Source organism: Pholcus phalangioides, unplaced genomic scaffold, assembly GCF_987345545.1.
Source record: "Pholcus phalangioides strain wild (caught in Gottingen) unplaced genomic scaffold, Ppha-v1.0 ptg000015l_1, whole genome shotgun sequence".
Taxonomy (NCBI): Eukaryota; Metazoa; Arthropoda; class Arachnida; order Araneae; family Pholcidae; genus Pholcus; species Pholcus phalangioides.
Genome location: NW_028301608.1, coordinates 2,759,779 through 2,783,914, shown reverse-complemented (window position 1 = coordinate 2,783,914; position 24,136 = coordinate 2,759,779). Strand labels below are relative to the sequence as shown.

Below are 24,136 nucleotides of genomic sequence, written 5' to 3'. Positions count from 1 at the left end.
ATTAACAACCCTATTAGAGAAAAGTAAGAATCAAAGTTTGCTCACAGACCACTTATTGTATATTTGCAAACCACCTCTTGTCCATGGACCATAGGTTGAAAAATGCTGATTTAAATTATTAACTTGAACTAGAACAACATTGACATAGTCGAATCTTGTTTTAACAAATACCATTATAGCAAAAAATCTCATTTTTACGAACACTTTTCTAATCCCCCAAATAAGTTTTCATAGAAACAATGAAAGAAAATCTGGAATTCCTTTATAACGAAATTTCGTTAGAGCGAAGTGATTTCTCTGGTTTATTGAAGTCTGTTATGCTGGAATTCAATTGTATATATTTTTACAAGTTCTTTAGAAGTTTAAAGCCAAACTATGTTCAACTGTGTCTGTAATACCCATCAGAAACCAGAAAAAAAAAATGCATTTTCAAATTTATAGCTATTTAATTAAACATTTATTCAGTAAAGCAAAATATACAAATAATTCATTTGCAATAACCAATGAGTGCGATATGAATATAATTTAAATAACTTTTTACGTTTGAATCGTTAAAAAAATACAGCATGACAAGGGAAAAAAAGCAGTGTTTTGTTCTTTATCAGATGAATGCTAAATGCTTCCATCATCACTCAGTTCATAAATCTGCAAAATTAAAATTTCACATTAATTGGTTATTAATAACAAAGCATGCTATAAAATTGACTAGTTTTAGGAATTTTTAAAAGTTCTAGCAGTTTAATGGTTTGAAGAAATTTCTTTTCAATAAAAAAATTTTTTGGAAAAATTCCTCAAAATATTTAATCATTAGAAACTAAATTCCATAAAAGTGAATGGAGTGGAAAAAGTTGAGAGAATGCTTACTAAAATAAAGGGATTGGCAAATTTTTAAAAAAAATTATCTGCTAGCCAAATTTACTAGCAGCAAGGCACTTTTTTTTTCTAAGAAGAGTGGCCAAAATATCTTTTGCTGACTTTTCTGGATCCTGGTGACTATTTCCAAGTCAGTAGAAATGCTTACATAAATTTTGAACTTTCCACATTACCCTCAGACTACAATTACGTCATCACGCATCTTAAATAAAATTTAAGGCCACAACAGGCAAAATGCCCAACGAGATGCCTGAGAAAAAGATGTCCATAACAAATATGGATGTCATATATTTCAAAAATACAGCAACCCAATTACAAATGCAATCATAAAAACTAAAAAAGAAGGTGTCAATGATGATTTTTTAGTTGCCATAGTGACCTGGCACTTGAGATTTGTCAAGTTCTACTATAATACATATTCAAAGTTTACATTGAAAAAACAAATTAGGTGGTACTTCTCTTATGTACAATTTTTTAAAAATGCCTGTATTTTAATTGCATTCAACTTTTTTTTAAATATACAGTGCACTGTGCTTAATGTGATTGCATCGAGACTCAGAGTTTTTTATAGCAATAACCATTTGATAAATCTATCCGAAAGAGAACAGAAGTAAATGAAATGACCATACATTTTGTTTGTTCAAACAGGACGTTTGAAAATGGGACCACTTCGTTTTTCTTTCCCACATAACTAGTTGTAAAATGATCAATTGTGAAGTTTTTTCCCCCATATTGTTATAAAACACGTTATTTTTCCTTTAAGCTAAAAATCCTGTTTTTGTTTTTTTAAATGTAATTTCATTGTGAGGAATTAGAATGGAACATGTCTAATATATATTATTTTTATAATTTATGGTATGTACTTTAGATCCTTTTAGAAAATCTTTCAACTGAGTAACCGTGAATCTGGTCATCTGAAAGAAACTGACCAAGAACTGAAAGGGGGGGGGGGCTGTTTTATTATACCTTACATTTGCCTTCAATGTAGAAAGACTGTTGAAAAAGAAGCTCCACATGTAAATGAATCATAGCGGCTACTATGGTTTGATTACATAGTGAATAACATACAGAAATGTTTGTACATAAGAGAGGGGTGTACATATTCTGATCTCCTACATAGCAGGTTGGTAATGATAACTTAAGGTTTCATTCTGCCGTAGAGCTTCAAAATAGGCAAAAAAAAAAACTTTCAATAGATATTGATAATATAAACCAGGGGTGGCCACCTTCTCACTGTTTGGAAGCCCACATAGAGGTCAGCTTTTTCTCTGTCAAAGTGAGCACAACTTCTGTCTATCACCATGGGCAATTTACAACTGACTGAGTTATGCCGAAAGTGTGAGTATGTGCACCTAACAGTCTGAGTGCAGCATACAGTGTTGTATAAAAACTTTTAAGTGGTGCCATCTATTACAAATTCTGAGTGAAGTGTGATGTTTGAATATATGTACTGTTGTAGCCTGTTGCTCTCTGTGCTGAAACTTTTCAACTGGAGATTAGCTCGCATTTACAAATACAAATACAACGCCACAACAGGCAAATTGCCCAACGAGGTGGCTGACTTAAGAACATCATGGATCCCGAGCCATTTTTTGGAGGCCCTACCTACTACTGCTACACCACACATGCACCCCGCCCACACAACCCCCCCCCCCCGCGGAACCCCCAACGAATCGGTACATGCGGGAATGTGCGTGTACGTGTAGTGAAACCTGACGTGAAGTATTTTGTTTCTCTGTAATGCTTGTTATGTGCAATGCTGCCATCTGCCACCAATTTTTTTTTTCTAACTATGAGTGAAGTGTTATGATTGAATGATTTATCATTGTAAGACTGTTGCTCTCTGTGGCGAGACTTTTTAACGGGGAGATCGGCTTGCATTTGCGCCTTGAAGTTGGGAACCACAGAAAACCAACTTCAACCGACCACCACTGCGGGGTTCGAACCCGGATCCTCGCATCGCGAGTCCGTCACTATAACCACTCGACCACCACAGCGGCGTCTCAAAGTTAGGAACCACAGTAAATCAACTTCAGCCAACCACCACTGTGGCAGCAGTGGGGTTTGAACCCGGGTCCTTATAATGCAAATGCATCACTCTGACCACTTGACCACCACAGCAGCATAATGGTCAGCTGCAGTTTCTGGGGGAGGGGGGGCACACCAGGGGCAGCTCTGGTGTATAAGCCACATCAGTAAAATGACCCACAAAACTCATAGATTTGTCTCCACCATCAAGTAATATGGTGAAATACATAAAATTTGGTTATTAAAATTTTACCCTAGGCTCCAAGAGTTCTTCATAAACTGACACACAGTCCATTTATCTGATTGTGTCCCAAGCTATAGATGCAATGCATCAAAAATTACTGTCTCTTCTGCAAACGAAGATGCTCAAATAATTGATTGACACATCTCTAGACTTTAAGAGGAGTTTCATTATTATACAAATACAATGCCACAACAGGCAAAATGCCCAAGGAGGTGGCTGAGTAAGATGCCCATAACAAGTATGGATGTCATATATTTGAAAAATACAGCAACCCAATTAAAAATGCAATTACAAACAATATATATACATGATGAAATATTATATAATACCCATAAGAATACTTATGGTTGTCTTATTCTAAGTAAGGATAGCTTCTCGATTTACCCCAACATGTTTATCGTATTTCTTTTTAGACGTGTCAATTGTGTTACAATTTACTACCTCTGGGGCTAAGCTATTCCATTTATTAACAACCCTATTAGAGAAAAATTCCCTGCGACACCATAACCTAGAATTGTCCCTTACCAATCCATACTGGTGTCCCCTTATAAAAGCAGTAGACTGATGTTGTACTAATAATTCATGGTCCATCCTATCCATACCTTTGAAAATTTTGAACACTTCGATCATATCTCCCCGACACCTGCGTTCATCCAATGTAAACATATTCATAAAATGAAGTCGCTCTTCATAACTCAACCCCTGTGTGCCAATAAGGACACACGTAGCTCTTCTCTGCACCCCTTCAACCAAGTCAATGTCCCTCTGTAGGTATGGTCTCCAAAACCTCACAGCATACTCTAGTCCAGGACGAACTAAGCCTCGAAAAAGAGGAAGAATGACTTTAGGAGAGTATGGAGACCATTTTGAAAATGAGTCCAAGCATTCTAAAAGGTCTCTTCACATTCTCCTAAAGTCATTCTTGGGATGGAAAGGTGCCAAACAGCATATAATAATGACCATCCAGAATGGGTGCACACATGATGGTGCCAAGATACGATGCACTAGCTTTTCATGAGATAAATGCTTCTCTGTTTTAGACACAATCATCGTGTTCGTGTGTATAACTTCTTTGTTCAACAGCATAATATGAACCTGACCATCAAATATAACAACTTTTTTGCTTTTTTAAAATGATTAAGGTCTGTGGTTGAAGTTTTGAGGTGCCATTGTGAGTTGCATTCACTTTGAAAAAAGTTTTGCCACAGTGAGCAGAACACAAAATTTGCATTCAGCTATAAATACAGAGTCACCAATGGGCAACTTGACTAACAAGGTGGTGGACAGAAATGAGGCAAAAATGTTCATAAAACAAACTTTGAGAAAATTTGCATATTTGAAAAGGTAGTATGGTGAGAACATAACAAAATACTATGGTGATTATGTCACTAGAAATAATGAATGCAAATAGTCTGTTAATCAGAAAGTCAGCTGTTGAAACCAATAGCTCAAGTAATGATCAGAAAACCAATTTAAAATATATAGTATTAGTACTTTGTTGGGGGGGGGGTGCACAAAATATCACCTCATTTGGCTAGCTATTGGCTACCGATGATGTAAACCAAAGCCCTAATATAAAAGAAATTTTTCTCATATTATCACATTGGTCTGTTCGGCACTTTGCAAGACTAATAACAATACCCGAATGATAACATTATCCATGATTCAAATAAACAGCATCTGCTGTATTTAGTCCTCAACTTACTTTATTCCACAGTTCATATTGTAAGAAAAAAAAGCTTGCAGTTAAAACTCTCATAAAAAATGAAAATGTTGTAAAGTAAATTCATATGATTACTTATGTGTAGTTAGACATGGTAACAGCTACTTGTCATTAAATATTAAAGTTTTATACTTGCATCATCAAAATCGACATTGTTGAGAAGATCTGCAAGTCCAGTCAGCTTTTCCAGATATTGGGAATCATTGAACGCTTTCAAGAGAAAATCGAAGCCTCCTTGCTTGTATGCATCAATAATCTATAATCCCCCCCCATTAAGAAAAATTCATATTCATTACTATATTTTTTCACAATCAATGATACAATGCTAAAGATTGGAAATGAAATGAATGGTTTGAATAAAAATTATGTAATTTACAAATTTTTTTTGACTTTATATATTCCCAAAAGAAAGGAATGATCTGTCCAGGGAATTTGTCATTGTTAGCAGACATCCATGCCCAAACCAGGACTGAAACTCAGACCTGCACAGCAAAAGACTAGCATGCTAATTACTCGACTGTCAGGCGGCTAAATGTTTGACATTATTGAGATACATTAAGAATGCTATCATGAGTAATAATGCAGAATAAAGCATGAAGTATTTCAAATACAACTGTCATTTTCAAAATGGATGAAGTGCAATATCATCCAACTCTGTTAAAAATTAAAATTTTCTACTATTTCATTCTTTAAGATGATTAAGGAAAACATGACCCTTTTTAAATTTCCGAAAACCAATTTAATTATAACTTGAAGATTCAAATCGTTGCAGTTAGGCACAATAAAGTACGTTTAACCGTCTGTTGGGAGCAATACCAATGACAACATCATCAGGTGCAACTAACTCCTCAGATTGCAGATGAAAATCTACCTTCTGTGGTTGAAAAGGAACTAAACTTTGCCATTGGAACTCATTTTAATTTTGTTATTCCATACTGGTTTTAGGTGGACTAAAATATGTTAGTTGGGTTGAACGGCAATCAACATGTCAAATTTTGGTTTGAAGTTGCATCAGAAATCTCTCGTGGTCCTGCTATGGCTAACTATTTTCAACTTATAGATGAATAGCGGCCCTTCATAGCAGGGCCACCACTAGATGCTTGATATCCCAGGGCAAGCGTGCATTTTGACGCCCCCTTGTAATGTTGAAGGAGAGGTTTCAGAATGAAATTTTCACCCCCCCCCCCCGAGTCCAGCACCCGGATCCGCCTGCTCCATCCTAGTTGTGACCCTGCTTCACAGTAATGAACGGAAAAATCAAAGACTACATTGTTACCCCGAAGATGATGTCACTCTCTGCTGATCTTACAAAGGTTTCAACAGCTGCTTGAATTCGGGAAAGAAAATTCAGACTGTCCATGTATGGTCCTGTTCAGCACACATGAACTCTAAGGAGAGAAGTTCATTGCCTTCATAGTGAAGTGATCTAGCACGCTCATCCAATAGTGATAGGACGTGGGTTCATTTCCCCACAAAGGAAGTTGAATTTTCTTTCTGGAATTCGTCTTCACATCGGCCAGATGTTGAAACCTTCGTGTATTGTTACACCTGAAAAAAATTCAACATGGAAAATTGATGATTACTCTATTCAGCATGTCTCATTCATAATCAATTTTCATTTCCTCAGTTCAAGCAAAATCACCTTCATGCATATTTTAAGACAGGTTTGATCGATAACTCAGATCTGGGAGAAGGGCCTTTTATGGTTAATATGTGCTATTGACCTACTGTGTTTTATGAGCATAGGACTGTGAACAGTTGGTAAAGTATTGTTCGCAATGTCTATGTTTCAAATGCCACTTCTTCCTTGAAAACCAATATTGGTCAAATTATGTGCTACATATTTATGACAGCAATCCTTTTCATAAGAGTGTATCAAACTTAATTCATTGCAAGTTTAAGCGCCAATTGAACTTTTCCCTTTGCCAAAAACTTTCATAACAAAGCAAATATGGAAGTGTTGGCCAATTTTATTAGCATATATTCTAGTTTTCTTTGACACGATGATTAACCCTTTCAGCAGCACAACAGAAATCTATTAAGCCTCATTCAAAATGCATATCTTTTTTGATGAAGTAGGTGGTCTTCCAATTTTGAGAAGATGCAAACTAACAGGGGTATAGGGAGAAATGTTCCATTGAGAAATCAACTTTACAAAATATCTGGGCTGTCAATGCTAAAATAAGAGGCTTGTAAGGAGGAAAGATATCTCAATGCTACTTAAAGGGTTATGTCTTCATAACCGATGTTGATTTCAAGTTGTGAATAGGTTAATTGCAAGATTTTTTTGCATATCTCTTCACTGTTATAACTAATGCCATTTACTGATAATGAAATTTCATGAATACCATGAAAAGGTAATAAATAAAATTGCATTTGAACGTTACAGCTTGAAAATATCTTCAAGTAATTTTAATATTTCTCACGTATTTCAAAATCAAAGCTCTATAACTTGAATGTTCAGGGTTCAACAAGAATACAATAAGTGCAAAAAGTATTTGACAGCATGTTTACAACACAGCTAGAGGCACAGAGTATTATGCCGGAACATGAGCAGCGATAAATTATTCAAAAACATTGTTCAAAGTTAAAAAGTTAAATCTCTATGTCTGAGGCATGAAGTCATCCCCAGAAGAATAAAACTCCAGCAAGCATTAGCCCTGCACAAGTACTTTTGCTGAAAAACATGGTTGTGATTGCATACCCTAGAAAGTTTTGTTCCTCTTTAATGCCAACTATTGTCACTCTAAGTTTGTCAATGCTTCAACAGAACACCACAGAATCTTGAGTAAGTACATATTGTTAAAATAATTTTCAAAAAATGCAATAGACAATTTCATTGCAATCCAAATACAGAAACTATCTTCTCTCACCTGCTTGGAACATGCAGTGCAATGATCAAATGCTCTGGTAACATGAACCATGTTTTGAAACTTGTCCAAATAACCTCGGATTTGGTGAGGAACAATGCCAAAGTGGGTGGTTGAATGCTTTGTATATTCTTCATTCTTAGTTTCAGCTGTTGCAGGAGCACCACCTCTGAAGTTCAGAAAAAAAGAAATCATAAAACTCAACTCTTGTATCTCAGTGAAAATTGAAACTTTTTTTATAAAACTTTTGTTTTATCCCTATATCTTTTCTTCATATACAGTCAAACTCAGTTATAACAACTTTGGTTGTAACATCAATAGTAGATAGTCCAGAATGATTCCTATGATTAATGAACCTTGTTTAAAACGTAGATGAGAAGCAACCACCACGAATATAATAATTGTTTTTTCACTTTTGTTTCTGTTTCAATGACACTTTCCTAAGAAACTCCTTGTATTAGGGCCAATCACATTAAGGGAATTTTTCGTCTGCTGTTCTTTAAAAAAATATATTTATTATATGTTTGAAGCTATAACTTGCTCATTTATATGACCATTATATACAAAAAATTTCAGAGTATTTTACCCATCCCGACTTTTTCTTATAAAAATATCCTGTTTTTTCAATGAACAGTGAAAGCTTCAATTTCTAACTTTTATTAGAATTAGGAATGAAGGTAATTTATATAATTTATAAATCATGTGATAATGAATATTACCATAAACATGCATTTCATATATTTGCTACTTAATTTTCTTTCCCACGAAATGCATTTTAGCAGACTTACTGCAGCACCAAGGGTTCTTTATAAGTAATATTTGACACTTTTGCTGACATTTGGCAACATATTTGGTGAGAATTTTTATGTCCAGCATAAATTAACCCAATTTTCCACATATTTTTTTCGATCAAATATGATCATTCAAACCATCATGCACAGCATTTTATTGCTTCTGGTTATAGTTTTAGTCAAAAAAGCTAATCTTAGTTGTAATGACAAAATTTCACTGAAACGTTGAGATCGTTATAACCGAATTTGATTTTAAATATTTGTATTCATATAATAAATATCTTGAGTACTTGAATTTCTCATATACTTTGCATCTTCAAGTTTAATCAAAATTCCAGAAACAGAAAATAAATTAGAAACATATATTGAATAAAACCAACAAGGAAACAAAGATCTGCTCATTTTTCACCAATACAAAGATTAGGAAAAATTAAAATGTATAACATACTGTGTAAGGTTCAGGAGAAAAGAGGTTGGAAAAAGGGCGAGGAGAAACAGGAGTCACGAGAGAGAGAAACGAGAACGAGTTGAGACATTCGAAAAAGGGAAGGAGTGTAAAAGTTTGTACCGAAGAGACAGGATGGTTTGGTTGGAGGTGTTGGATAATAAATTAAATAAAGTGTTGTTTTCTTCTTTTGGGAGTCTAGAATCCAGTTATTTCGGCCTGAAATCGTAGTGGAGGTATAGCCGAGGACCTACGACCGAGAAGAAGTCGGGGAAAAGTTTACTTACTGGAAATAAGAAACATAATTTTTCAATGAAAACTGCTACTACTTGATCACACATACACCTCATCTCATGTGAACTACTAACGAATCAGTATATGCCGGAATGTGTATATGTTCGGAGTGTATGTGTGAGGCTACTTTATTTATGTTGTCAAACCTATGCATGTTTCATGTTCTTCCAGTGCCCCCATCTGTTCCCATATTTTGTAATAAAAATGGCAAATATCTGAATTTCCATGTTATGGAAGTACTATGTTGAAGGTCTGCCTGCTCTCTGTGGAAAGACTTTTCAAATTGGAGACCAATTTAATGAACACTGCAAATGACTTTATTTGCAGCAAAAATGTTCTGAGTGTATGTGTGAGGCTAATAGATAATAGAGAGATAAACTAGTTTTTTACATGCACATGTGCATTAACAGAAAATAATATTTTTTCTGTTCTATTAATGAGTGAAATATACAAGATGCGCTTGAAAAGATTGGTGAATGGTCTCAGAAAATAAAGGAAACACAAGATACAAACAAAATGCCTTTATTGACCTTCAAAGTAATCTCTGTTAGCGACAATACACTTTTGACAATGGTTGTAAAGCAGCTGAAAACTTTCAGCAAAAGCTTTCTCTGGAATCTGCCGGAGCAACAATGTCATTCTTACTTGGCTGTCTGGTAAGTCTACAAAGTGTAGGCTTTTCATGACTCCCTGGGGTTGGGAGAATTGAAGGAAGTTTGCAGTGGCCTTGCTAATCCCCCAATTCATTTGCTACCTTTATTAAAGTCAGCTGCTGATTACCCACAAGCTTCTGCCACACTTGTTTGATGATCTCTGGTGTTCTACAGGTTACTGGTCGAAATGAATGCAACTCATCATCAACAGTTTCTTTTCCATTGCAGCATTCGAACCAATCATAAACAAATTTTTTGCCCATTGCTTCTGTGTTCTATACACCTTCATGAATATTTTTCATGGGTCTCCATTGCAGTTTTTCCAATTTTATTGCACAATTTTATGTTTACATATTGTTCCATTCATGGCCTCCACATAGGGGGGGGGAGCTGACGGGGCTCTAGCCTGGGGCCCAAGATGATTGTCATCATTTTTTCACTTTTTCACGCTATAAATTAGCTACAGAAGGGGGGCCCGTTAAAAGTCTGACCGAGGGGCCCGCAAAAGATCCAAGCCTAGGGGCCTCGCTACAGGATGTGGGGGCCATGGTTCCATTGTATTGCGACATCAACTTTCACACTCAATGCATTCTATTTTGTCCTCGGCAACTCTGCTTCAGCTTAGATTTTTTAAAATGTTGGGGGCGATTCTTTACATGTCTCTCAAAATGCATGAATGAATGCATATTTCTGACCCACGTTGTTCTTGAAATATTGGACCATTCACCAAACTTTTTGACTGCACCTTTTATATAATATCTGATAGTAGGTTTTTCGGGAATTATTTATTGCACCTATATGATGAGCTCTCATTGTTGATGGCTACAAAATTCTGGTATGTTTCGCTATGATGAAAATATTTTGAGCTGTTTAGCCGTCATAGACGAACAGTCTAAAATCCTTCATAATAACTATAGTGTGTTTTTACAAATTTTAAATATTTTTTATTCTATGTGACATAAAACTTCTTACCTTTGAGGGTGCTGCAAAATACTGACCATCAACTCCACAACCAGAGCGGCAGCTACAAATGAGACACCTGGCCTTGTCACAGTGCACTGCTGATCCAATGTGCGATCTCTTGTGGACTAAGGGTATAAACACATATCATAAGCACTTATTTTATGCTATTTACATCACTTATTTACAAGAGGTCACCTTTTTAATCTCCAATGTATGTATAATTTATCAGTTTGTTTTTCTACATAAACCAAAACCCTTAAAAATTAATAGCACGTACATACACAAGAGTTATTAAAAAATTGAAAAAGCTGTGAAATTTTTTCCTTTAAATCCAACAAACATGTATTTCAAGTTTGATTATAAAACATGTGTATTATACTCACATTACCAGGAGCAACTACATCACTGCAAAAATAACATCCCAGATCTTGTCCACCAATGATTTGCCAACAGCCCTCTGGAGCAACGAAAGAACTTGAATCTGTATGCCTGAACCCATGCCTCATAACAAGGAATGTGTCAAACCCTAAAGCAGCATTCAAAACCATCTAATAGGAGGGGAAGAAGTTGAAAAGTGGAAAAATAAGTTAATACAAAAACAATTTTATCACACAAATTTCCTCATGCTATCGGAAGGGGGTTCTCAAACCATTTTCAAGTCGCAAGCAATGTCTATGCCCATCATCAGAAGAAGAGAACCCATATGGAAATTGTTATATATATTCAAACAAAATGCTCACTTTATCTTTCAAATCATAATCTGCGGAAAAAGTCGGAAAAATGCTGCGGGAGCACAAAAATTTTTTTCCTTTTTTTCAGTTTTATTTTGTGATAGATGTCAATCACACTCAGACATTGCAAATTAAATACAATCGAGAAAAGAGAGTGATACAAAAGGGAAATCTGGGTCTGAACCCAAAATCACCTTTAAACTAATGATTGGAGCCAGATGCTTTACTCAATTACTTACTACTCAATCCTATATACATCCTCCCATACAGAATACAATACAAGCAAATATGTCAGAGAATAGAGAAATAGAGAAATAATAATAATAATAAAAACTAAGAGTATGTACAGGTAAGCCATTTATATGTCATTTAAAGAATTTAATCTTTAAAAAAATTTTGAATCATCACAGGATGATTGAGCAGGCTACTATGCTCATCATCTGTGGATGATGGAAGCATTCTGAAGATTAAAGGTTATTTGCTGCAAACATATCTAGGGACTCATTCAAGACAATATAATAAACCAAGTGCTGTAAAAAAATCATCAAACTCGAATGAAAAGATTCACAAATTCTATGCTGAAATCTGTAAAAACATCTGTACCAAGAATATTCATTAGCTTGAAGTGATTTTTGGCCCTTGAAACATCCATGCCACACACAAATTAGTATTTCTTCTAGCACACATCCATCAAATGCCTGCTGCAATGAATTCTGGGATTTGGAAATTTATTTCATATAGATTTTAAACCAGACACTTTGATGCATGTTCTTTAGGTTCTCATATCATTTTTAGTAGCAATACCGCATTACAACTCATCACAAACAAACAATACAGTGTGGGGTTATACAATATGTGAATACCAGGATTGCTTAGCATACTGATTCTCAGGATAGCCACATAATGGCTGAATACTGTTTTGTTCAGTTCCTATACAAGTTCAAAAATTCTTTTTTAATACCACCTTATGAGACACTTATAATTTTGTTAACGATATAATGTTTTGATATTTAGCTTTATGATAGTAGACTCAGAAGTTTGTTACATAGCTTCTTGGTGATGTATAAGTTGGCTTCAAAAAATAAGCATAAACTTTTACCCATTTCTTCTAAAATTGAATATATATTTTTAGGAAACTGACCAAAAATAAATACAAATACAACGCCACAACAGGCAAAATGCCCAACGAGGTGGCTGATAAAAAGATGCCCATAAAAATATGGATGCCATATGTTTCAAAAATACAGCAACCCAATTAAAAATGCAATTAACACAAATTATAAACAATATATACACATGATAAAATATTATACAATGCCCATAAAGAATACTTATGGTTGTCTTATTCTAAGAATGGATAGCTTCTCGATTTACCCCAACATGTTTATCGTATTTCTTTTTAAAAGTGTCAATTGTGTTACAATTTACTACCTCCGGGGGTAAGCTGTTCCATTTATTAACAACCCTATTAGAGAAAAACTCCCTGCGACACCATAACCCTGCATTGTCCCTTACCAATCGACACTGGTGTCCCCTTGTAAAAGCAGTCGATTGGCGGTGTACTAAAAGTTCATGGTCCATCCTATCCACCCATTGAAAATTTTGAACACTTCGATCATACCTCCTCGACACCTGCGTTCATCCAATGTAAACATATTCAAAAAATGAAGTCTCTCGTCATAACTCAAGCCCTGTGTGCCAATAAGGACACGCTCTTCTCTGCACCCCTTCAACCAAGTCTATGTCCCTCTGTAGGTATGGTCTCCAAAACCTTACAGCATACTCCAGTCCAGGACGAACTAAGACTCGAAAAAGCGGAAGAATGACTTTAGGAGAACACGAAGAGACCTTTTTGAAAATGAGACCAAGCATTGTATTCGCTTTTTTGACAACCGCTGAACAATGTTCAGAAAACTTAAGTCGCTCGTCAATGAGAATTCCCAAATCGGTGACTCTAGTTGCATCCGGGATAGTGACACCATTCAACTCGTAAGAGAACCGTTGGTTGTTCGAACCAAAATGAGCGACCATGCACTTATCTACGCTAAACGTCATGCTCCATTCATTTGCCCATGCTGCAATCTTGTTTAAGTTGGTCTGGAGCAACTCCCTATCACTTTCATTCCCGATTACCCCCATTAGCTTCACATCATCTGCGAATTTGCTAGTAATTCCATCGATACCCTGATCGAGTTTGTCGATAAAAAGTGAAAAAAGTATGGGGCCAAGGACACTTCCCTGAGGAACTCCACTTGTGACGTCTGTCCAACCAGAGAATTCCCCGTTCACCATAACTCGTTGCGACCTATCTCTTAACCACGATTCTATCCAATTCAGCAAGTTGCCCCCTATTCCAATCTCGTGTAAACGCTTCAAGTGTTTGCCATGTTGGACCCGATCGAATGCCTTCTGGAAATCAAGGTAAACAACGTCGACATTTTTGCTCTTACCCAAAGCCTTAGTCACGTAATCATAGAAGCAAAGGAGGTTAGTTACACATGACTTCCCCTTCCTGAACCCATGCTGATTATCCGACAATACATTATTTTCATCTATCCACTTCACAAACTGCCTTTTGATGATAATTTCCAAAATTTTCGAGAGGGAGCTCGTCAAACTCACTGGAAGATAATTAGACACCACTTCTCTACTACCCTTCTTAAATATCGGAAAAACGTTGGCCAGTTTCCAATCTCTCGGGACGATACCCTCAGCAACACTACTCCTGTATATCTGTGCGACTGGCCCCAACAATTCATTAGCACCTTCCCTGAGAACCCTGGGATAGATATCATCTGGTCCTGGTGCTTTGCTTGCACATACATTTCTTAGAAGATTTAGGACCTCCACGTCTTCTACTTGAATATCGTTGAGGGTTTTATTACCCCATGCAACACCCGTATATCGAATATCATTATCTCCATTAAAAACCGACGCAAAAAAGTCATTGAAAGCACTACACGTGCCTACATTGCTCTCTACCTTAGAGCCTCCTATCGAGAGGGGGCCAACTGTCCCCTTACATCCATTATTGACGTATCGAAAAAATGATTTTCGGTCAGAGCCAATGTTATCTGCCAACCTAGATTCAACTTCCTTTTTACTATCCCTTATCGCTTTCTTCAACAGTCTTCTTTTATCAGTAAACAACGATAGGTCACCTCGTCCACTTTTATACTCTCTGAATGCTCTTTTCTTCTCAAGATAAAGGTTCCGCACGCTATCCGTGAACCATAGAGGATGTGATATACAAACACGCTTTTTTCGAACAAAGGGTATGACGTCGTGCAAAACAGAGAACAGCTTCGTCCTCTGTATTCAAAACTAATATAAAGTAAAAACAATCCATGAATATAACTTCTTTCTCTCAAGATTTTACATAAAATAAAATTTTGGAATAATTTATGTCATAAATGTAAACTATTTAATCTGTATTTCTAGCTCAAATTTATAAAACATAAAAGATCAAAACTCAGAGAGGTTTAGATGACAGTACTCATTCCCACTTTTTGCTTAGCAGCACAAATCACTGTTGGCAGCCAACGACTTTCCCTAGTATCCATGAGAAGGAAAATCACATCATGATCGTTGATCAAGTTTTCTAATTCCTGGACATCTGATTTCACTGATGCATAATCTAATAGTTTAGAGAAAAAAAAAACATGCATACGGTGGTAAAAAATTTATAAATTCGTCATATTTTATTTATTTATTCAATATTGCTTGGCCAAGGCCTATACAAGAATGATATGTTACAAATAAAATTGGAAACTGCTATACAATCAATAATGTTTGATGGAAGGTTGTTCCAATCAGTTATTGTTCAAGGAAAGGAATCGAATTTGAAACAGTCTGTGTATGTGAAGATGAGTTTAAATTTTTTGGGAATGGATAAGCATATTGGAAAAATGTGAAGGATGATTAAAATACTTGATATTTTTGCATCTAAATTGAAGTCTAATAAAAAACTCAGGCACTTCATGAAAAGTGATTCAATATATTTTATTCTTACATATAAACCCTATCACTATGTCTTATCATAATGAACCCAGTAATGACCTAGGGTGAGTGGTAACCCCCACATTTAATATATAGATTTTATGTATTTCACATAATTTAAATGACAATTTCTATCCAGGTATAAATTATTTGTGTATTTTACTAAATAATTTCAATCATTATAAAGAAATAATCATAATTGTATTAAAGAAAATCGCTTGAAGATATTTTAAATTTTTCAGTGCATACATATTGTAGATAATTTGTTAGTGTTCTGGGCAACATACAATCAAATGATCAGTGTGTTGTGTCTTCCTTTTTCTATCTTAAAACTGTGGACAAGCAGAATACCTTTAAACTTAATGCTTGTACTGCTGATCCAGCCACTGCTACAACATGCAGTTTCTAAATTTCCACTCTCAATGATTCAGTGAAGACTAACTGCAGACTGTAACTAAGTCTAAAGTTTTCCCTGGATGAGATCATAAATCAACTACCTTTAATAATGCCCAACAATCATTCAGAACTAGAAGAAGGTAGGCACAAGGGTCTGTCTTTTGCTTGCATGTCCACAGTGTCTGTACATTAGGGCCAGTTGTTCATCAAAACCAATGTAAAAAAACAGAAAAATATCCCATTGACAATTCAGCAATAATTCTGTTAGAATTTCTTCAGGATTTTTTTGAATAGTTCCAATCACAGTGATTTTCATTGTTAACTCTTGAAATACATCCAATTAATAAATATTTTTAAACTTTTGTATGCTAAATTTATAGAAAACTATCTTTAAAGTATCAAAATAATAAATAAGAATTCGATAAGATGTTCAATAAAAAGAGTTTCAGGTCATGTTAAGTTTAACTCTATTGTGCAACTAAAGGATCTCACTGATGAGATATGGCATACATGTTTTTATGTTTTATAAATCTACTCTAAACTATCGTTCTGGGATAAATGAAGTCTTCACACATCCACAACCAATGTCATCTTTTGCCCAATGGCAACAGTTCTCCTTTAAATCAGTTTGCAAGTCATGTTAATTTTTTGTTGTACATCAAAATATATTTGCTCACATCAATTTCATTTGTGTTTTGTCACAAAATCTGTTCTAAATTAAAAGGAAAATTATTTGTAAGCAACTACACAATATCGTTATTAAGTTTAGAATATATGCCAAATGAAATTATTCTTACAGGGGAATATACATGAGTTATTCTTCACTTAGTAACTGGTAGATTATGGCTATTTGTCATCACAACCAATTGCCATACAGAGAGAGAAATTGAGGTTGCAAAAAAACTTTAAATGACTATTTCTAATCAAAATGTAGTTAAAATTAAGTGAAAATAAGCTTTTTTAGACTGACAACAGATAAGGAATCTTACCAGTTTCAGAAACATAATGTCCAGGCATGGGAATGCTAAGCGGTTTTCCAACAGCGTTCTGAAATATTGAAAGCATTGTTTCAATTATTATTCAACTTAGCATTTTTGATTTAAATGTAATTCACCTATTAATATTATAAAGCTATCTGTATTTATGTACCACTCCAGGGAAAATCTTCCTCAGAGCATCACAGGCTGCTTCTGCTTTAGGCTTTCCTCCATTCAAGCAGTCCTCAAACTGGAAAAGAGTCTGTCGCACCGGATTTGAGAAAGATACTCGAGCATTATCCACTAGCGTGATATTTCTCACACCCCATCCCTAGATTTAAAAAAAAACACGGTTGATAGCTCTTTTCACTCACTGCGTGTACTTAGAGAAGTGGAAAATTGAAGAACATAAATAGTGATATCTCAACTGAAAGAGATAATTTGTTCACATTTGTCAGTTGAAATGTTTATCATACGTTTTTTATATTCTAACCAGGGAAATATGGCTTATGACCAGAGCCAAGATGGCCCCTGCTACCTCGCCATGTGTGAACGAGCTGCTCTGTTTTGTTTGTTCTTATGTTCATTCCATGCTAAATGACGAACTTGCAAATATGTGCCTTAATTTCTATAATGAAGACGCCATACATGCGGCAAAAATTGAGATGATGGATCATCTTTCTCATCAGGATTTTACATCCAAAAACGTGAATCGTCGTGGTTTGTCAACTAACCCTCGTTCAGTGCTTGAGATGGAAGACATCATCATCACGCTTAGGCTTGCAATGGATAAGGGATTCATTCCTAATTTCGCTGCATGAGATCTTCGCAATCTTCCCGCAGTTCATGTACTCAACAGTATCTCCAGAATGGAAGAACAGCTGCTTGCTTTGAGAAAGGCGATCGAAGATGCAAGTCAGAGGAAGTCGCATGACAATCTCAGTAGGTCTTCTGCATGGAGTCAATTCCTCCATCGGTTAGTAGGGGTAATGTTGTTCCCCACCAAGAAGCAAAGGGGCTAAGAATATTGTCCCATTCAACTGCGACAATGAAAACAAGAGGAGGAGAGAACACTCGTGCTCCTTCTACCTCTCCACCTACTCCAAGAGTGGAATCTGACCCTACAGCACCGCAGCTGGTCAATGTCAGCCCCCCCTCTGGAGGTTGAACTTCAGAATGAGGAGGAACAAGATAATGTTCCCTTCGTGGAACAAAGACGACGTCGAAGAAAACGCCCTACACTGATGGGCTCCAGAGATGCAAAAGAATGCTGCTTCTCTGCCGGTATGAGTTTTTCCTATATATATCTAGGCTGATGCAGAAATGATACCACTGATGAATCAATTATTTCTTTCTTGAAACCGGAGTTAATAGAAGTTCATGAGTGTGAGCGTCTAAGTGCACCCTTTGCTTATAACTCATTTAAAATTAAAATTACGAATAATAAATATGACTTCTTGATGACTACTGCTTCATTCTGGCCTTCTGGTGTTGTAGTTAGACCGTTTTTTTGCATAAAAGAGGAAACGGGTTCAGACACACTCAAGTAAATGCATGATGCAATAAGTCGAGTTATGATATATGTGGATCACCTCAGGACTCTCACAAGCTTAAGTGCCAATTCATATCTGTTTACTACCAGAATGCGCGTGGACTCAGAACTAAGACACATGATTTTTTAATCTCAGTTATTTCTTCCGATTTTGACATAATATGTATCACTTAATCCTGGCTTATGGATAGCATATCAAATAAAGAATTATTTGACAATAGATATACGGTCTATAGACGTGACTGCCAATCTTCTACATCTACGAGAGATGGTGGTGTTCTAATTGCTGTTAAAAATATTTTAATTTCCAATAGATGTTCAAATATTGAAACTTCAAATGAAGATATTTGGGTCATTGTTAAACTGTCACCTTTCTTCTGTGTGCACATATGTGCTATATATTTCCCCCTTCATCTAGTTGTACGTTATATAATGAGTTTTATAATTCTGTTGATGCTTTATCTCACTCTAAATCTAATTTTTTAATCATGGGTGATTTTAATTTGCCATCAATTGACTGGATATATAGTGATCCCACTAGCAATGCTGCAGTTAAAGCAGTTGAATTTGTAAACTTTGTCCAAAGCCACGCATTTTTTCAAATTAACAAAGTTGCGAATTTCTAGAACTTTCAGTCAGTTCATTTTTCCCAAAGCTTGATAAGTGGTAATATCGTTTTTGACAAAAAGTATAATTTCAAGAAAGCTGACTATGACGCATTGATAAGTATGTTTCAGCGTTTGTAGATTGGAGTTTTTTACTCAATGTTATCAATGTTGACGAAGCATTAATTAAATTTTATGATGTGATATTTGATATATTTAATATATGTATCCCCAAACTTAAGCCTAAGAAAAGCTGTTTTCCACTTTGGTTTACTGTGGAAATCACTAAGATAATCAAACTGAAGAACAAACTTTACAATTCTCTATGTCATGGCCATTGGCTTGCCTATAAGGATCTGAGAACTATAAAAGCTGAGATTAAAAGAAAAATATGTTTTCAAAATCGCAATTATTTGAATTCACTTGAAAATGACTTTATCCGGAACCCTAAAAAATTTTGGTCTTTTTGTAAAAATTTGAACTCTCAAAAACCATTTTCCAAATAAGAGGTCTTACCTCAGCAAATTTCCCTCTGATGCTTTTGAAATTGCTGAATTGATCAAAGATTTTTTTGGTTCTGTTTTCCATAATTCTAATAGTATATGTGTTAATTATGTCGATGATTATGATTTCACTGACAACTGTTTTTTCAGCCCTATTACTGAGAATGATGTACTTCTTGCCATTAAAAAACTCAAAGCTCATAAAAGACATGGTGATGATAATATACCACCTTTTTGAGTGAAAGGCTGTGGCCCCTATTTGGCAACTCCACTCACTACCATCTTCAATGTTTCAGTTCATTCGGGTCACTTTGGAAAAATTGCACCACTACGCCTATTTTTAAAAAAGGCAATAATGCTGATGTATTAAATTATTGATCTATAATCAAAACAAGTGCCCTTTGCAAAGTATTTGAACTTGTGCACAAGAGAATTTATAGCCATGTTCGGTCCTGGATCTCTGCACATTAGCATGGTTTCATGACTAAACGATCTACTAGTACGAATCTTGTTGTAATATCTCAAGCTATTTCTCACACTATTGACAGAAACACGCAAATGGACGTAATCTACACTGACTTTTCCAAAGCGTTTGATAGCGTTAACCACACTATCCTTCTTTCAAAAATAAGGGCTTGGGGTTTTCAGGTCACCTTGCTAACTGATTCTAATCCTACCTCATAGGTCGATACCAACAAGTAAGTTTTAATGGTGCCAAATCTTCCCGTTACCCTAGTCTTACTGGCGTTCCTCAGGGGTCCATTTTGGGTACTTTGCTTTTTATTTTGTTCATAAATTATTTGGAAAATTACGTAGATTCTAATTGCTGATATATGCTGATGATGTTAAAATCTTCCAAGTCAAATAATACAGATGACGCTGAGATGCTACAAAATTCTGTCGAACAACTCAGTTCAACCAATAAGTTAAATCTGAATATTGCCAAGTGCAAATGTTTGTCTTTCAGTAAGAAGCATAGTCCCATCCTGTACAATTACAATATTGATGGTCAAACACTCGACAGAGTAGAGTACATGAAGGACTTAGGTGTCACTTTTGATAAGACTCTCAATTTCAACCTGCATATTAATAACATTGTTTCAAAAACATCAAGGAATGTCGGTTTCATAATCAGCAAAAGCAATTTTGAACCAGACATTTTAGTGCAAATCAGTTTTCACTGCAATAGCATCGATCTTCGTAACCACAATCTCTTCTATGTCCCACCATACCGAACTAACGTGTTGGAAAATTCTCCTCTTTTCCGCTTCCTCAGGTGTGGAAGTTCTCATGTGCTTTTTTGACATTTTTTTCTCTTTTTATTATATTTATTTGCGTTATTATTGTTGTGCCGTTATTATTTGTAATATTCTTTGCCTTTCTGTATTGCAACATGCTGTTTACGTTTGTTTTTTTCTTTTTTCTTCACTCTACTGTAATTGGGCATATGCCTGTTGTGTGAGTTTATAAATAAATATAAATGACTTCCATCAAGAAAATAAAGGGTTTATTATGCAGTAGGAAGAAATGGAGGAAAGAAAAAATCATTGTCAAAGGTTGCTGCTGGAGGATGTCCCCCCCCCCTCCTCCCATTTCTTATAAGCCATTTTTCCATGGTCAGACAATACAGAAATTTTTTTAATTCATTCTAAATGTTTCCTAAAATTTAAAAATAAATTTATAAACCAGCAAAAATTATTACAAAGGACATAAACTGACCAAAGGCTGAGATGAACAGCTAGCTTAGCCTGCCACAGCCTTCTTTACAATGATAAAAAACCCTGGCCTCTTAAGGTAGTGACTAAATATTTTTTTATTTGGAATGAAAGCTTCACAACAGAATAAAAGAGAATTCAAATGAATATGCAAAACCAAAGATTTTTCACTTTGAACTATGTACTTATGGAGTACTATGAGCACAACCCACTCCGGTGTATGGATTTACCCCATGAGATGTTGAGTTGATTGCTGTCTCATACATACTGACAGAAAGGATAAGCTCCTAGCCACACCTTTTAGTTTGATACCAAGCATCTTATCATGTGCATTGAAGATAGAGCTTATTTTAAAACATCACATTTGTTGTTGAAGGTATTTATTTATTTTACATGAAATCACTTAAAAAAGCCTTTTGACAGAGAAATAGAGGTATTTCTGAAAAGTGATTCCAAGGCAGACATCAATTCATCAGGGTTATTATCGCTAATTCTGATGATGTTGACAGGAAAATTCAGCTAACAACATGGCTGCATTACAATAGCCTATTCAACTCCATTGAATTTAAACATTGATTAGTTAAATCTGTATTCAAAAGCCAAGGTATCACTTTTATGATTTATCTAGTGTTCATCTTGATGCTATTTATTATGTCTAAGTACATACTCAATTTTCAAAAAGTTTAATATAAAGTTGTTAAATATAATCTTATTCAGGTAGTTGACTTATTGTGAACATGTTTTGAAATCTCATTACATAAACAATATATATATATGCAACACACACCAGCAAACAACGTGCAACATTGCAGCCAAGCGTTCCAGCACCTAGCAGGAGGCATTTAGAAGAACTTATAACATCCAATTCTATTTCAGGCAATACTCGCCATCGAATTAACTTCAAATTCAAATCAACCGCAGCATCTGCCAGTCTAAAATGCATAAATTAAGGAGAAGAGAAAAACTTCTGGATTTTTAAAACTTTACGGACAATATAAAAAACATTAAATAGAATAAAAAAATGCTTGTTATACATTTCTCAAAATTTCCTATTACTCATAGCAACTTACAAAGTATTTCACCTTTTGTAGCATCATAATGCGTGGTCAGGTTTAAATTTAAACTAATTTTTCTTGAGTACTTTATGAAATTTTATGTTATTCTATTCAAGTGTTTGTTTCTACATTAATATTAGAAACTATAGTGAAGAATTATTTTTTCAAATGCAGGAATAAAAATTGATATCTGCAATTATGAGAATTGATTCCAAAATCACTTGGTTTGGAATCAATATTCAAACTAATTAATCAAAGAGGAATTTCTAAACATAAGCATGATTAGCATAAATGTCACACATGGAACTAATAACACATTAATACCATAGAGAAAATTTACTGAGAGAGAGAGAGACAGGGTCAAAAAAAGAATATTAAGATAAATTTAGAAATTCTTGTAATTTTTTTCCCTATTGGCAAATAAATGACAAACATATATAGTGAAAATCCTATGTAATGATATTACTCTTTGATCCTGATGCACTTAGTATAATGGTCACACATTCCACCTATAATGATAACTTCTTTATAATGATTCTCCAGTCATTTAAGTATGTCTGAAGTCTGACTTCTTCATGAAGTAGCCAGTGTCTAGTAGTCAAGTCTGGGGGATGTGGTGGAAAGATGCTGGATATAATATACTACTTCACTATTTCTCAGACTTTTACCATCTCCTTATGGTAAAATTTAAGATTAGCCTGCTACAGTAATATGAGTGGGGTATTCGAAAAATAATCAACTTAGCAAAAAAAAAGAAAAAAGAAACAAATGTATTACTAGTTTCAAGCACATACATAAGCCTATATCTGCATCATTTTCCACCACTCATTTCGATACATTGGAACAAGCTTTTTCCCCTAAAAACACACCACAATTTTGAGTATTTCATGGTGCACTTATTATATGAGGATTTTTTCATGAAAACCACCAAAAGCACAACCTTTTGTTCAGAAAATACAATTGACATATCTTTTATTTGAGAATGTATGGGTTTATATACAAATACAAGGCCACAACAGGCAAAATTTCCAATGAGGTGTACGAGTAAAAGATGCCCATAACAAATACGGATGTCAGATATTTCTAAATTACAGCAACCCAATGAAAAATGCAATTATAAAAACTAAAAACTATACATACATGATAAAATATTATACAATGCCCATAAAAAATATTTATGATTGTATTACTCTAAGTATGGATAGCTTCTTGATTTACCCAAACATGTTTATCAAATTTCTTTTTAAACTTTTCAATTGTATGATTTTGTCAACTGTGGGTTTGCTTGAACTGTGTTCTTTTAATTTAAGAAATCTGATTCACAGATAACTATTTCAATCAGCCGGAATATTTATTTCCCCAATGTTCATTATACACGTGACGTAAAATAAAGAAATTTACTAATACAAAAAACAGTAGTTAAAATCACTGTACATGCAATCTGCTTTGAAATCTGTAATTCTTTATTGCTTCATAGCAAACCAGCCTTTGCTTCATTCCTCATACATGTGAGATTGTCCCCAATTTGTGATTATGGTGAGCACATGTTCTGAAATAACAATGGTGATACCTCCACTAAAAAATCTATCAACTTATGAATTTTTTGACTAACGAAGACCCTTTTGATATTTTTATGCCTCGACTAATGTATACAGATTCAGCTAACAAAGATTTAAGTTAATATGAATGCATGTGTTATCGTAAAACAGCTGCATCGTG

At 34.9% G+C, this 24,136-nt stretch overlaps 1 protein-coding gene across 2 annotated transcripts in view; it reads right to left on the bottom strand.

The window, feature by feature from the left end:
* Positions 1 to 430: 430 nt before the first annotated feature.
* Positions 431 to 24,136, bottom strand: part of LOC149075243 (ubiquitin-like modifier-activating enzyme ATG7) — a 40,708-nt gene continuing 17,002 nt past the window's right edge. Inside the window, exons 10-18 of one of the 2 annotated variants that reach the window (XM_089242549.1) lie at positions 22,150 to 22,294; positions 17,160 to 17,318; positions 17,000 to 17,057; positions 15,122 to 15,252; positions 11,268 to 11,432; positions 10,894 to 11,009; positions 7,742 to 7,907; positions 5,005 to 5,124; positions 431 to 645 (exon numbers count right to left, since the gene is read on the bottom strand). In XM_089242549.1, coding sequence (XP_089098675.1) covers positions 613 to 645; positions 5,005 to 5,124; positions 7,742 to 7,907; positions 10,894 to 11,009; positions 11,268 to 11,432; positions 15,122 to 15,252; positions 17,000 to 17,057; positions 17,160 to 17,318; positions 22,150 to 22,294 — 1,093 coding nt within the window. In that variant the 3' untranslated portion in view covers positions 431 to 612. Of the gene's footprint in view, positions 646 to 5,000; positions 5,125 to 7,741; positions 7,908 to 10,893; positions 11,010 to 11,267; positions 11,433 to 15,121; positions 15,253 to 16,999; positions 17,058 to 17,159; positions 17,319 to 22,149; positions 22,295 to 24,136 lie in introns of both variants that reach the window. The other variant, XM_089242550.1, reaches the window with a different exon arrangement.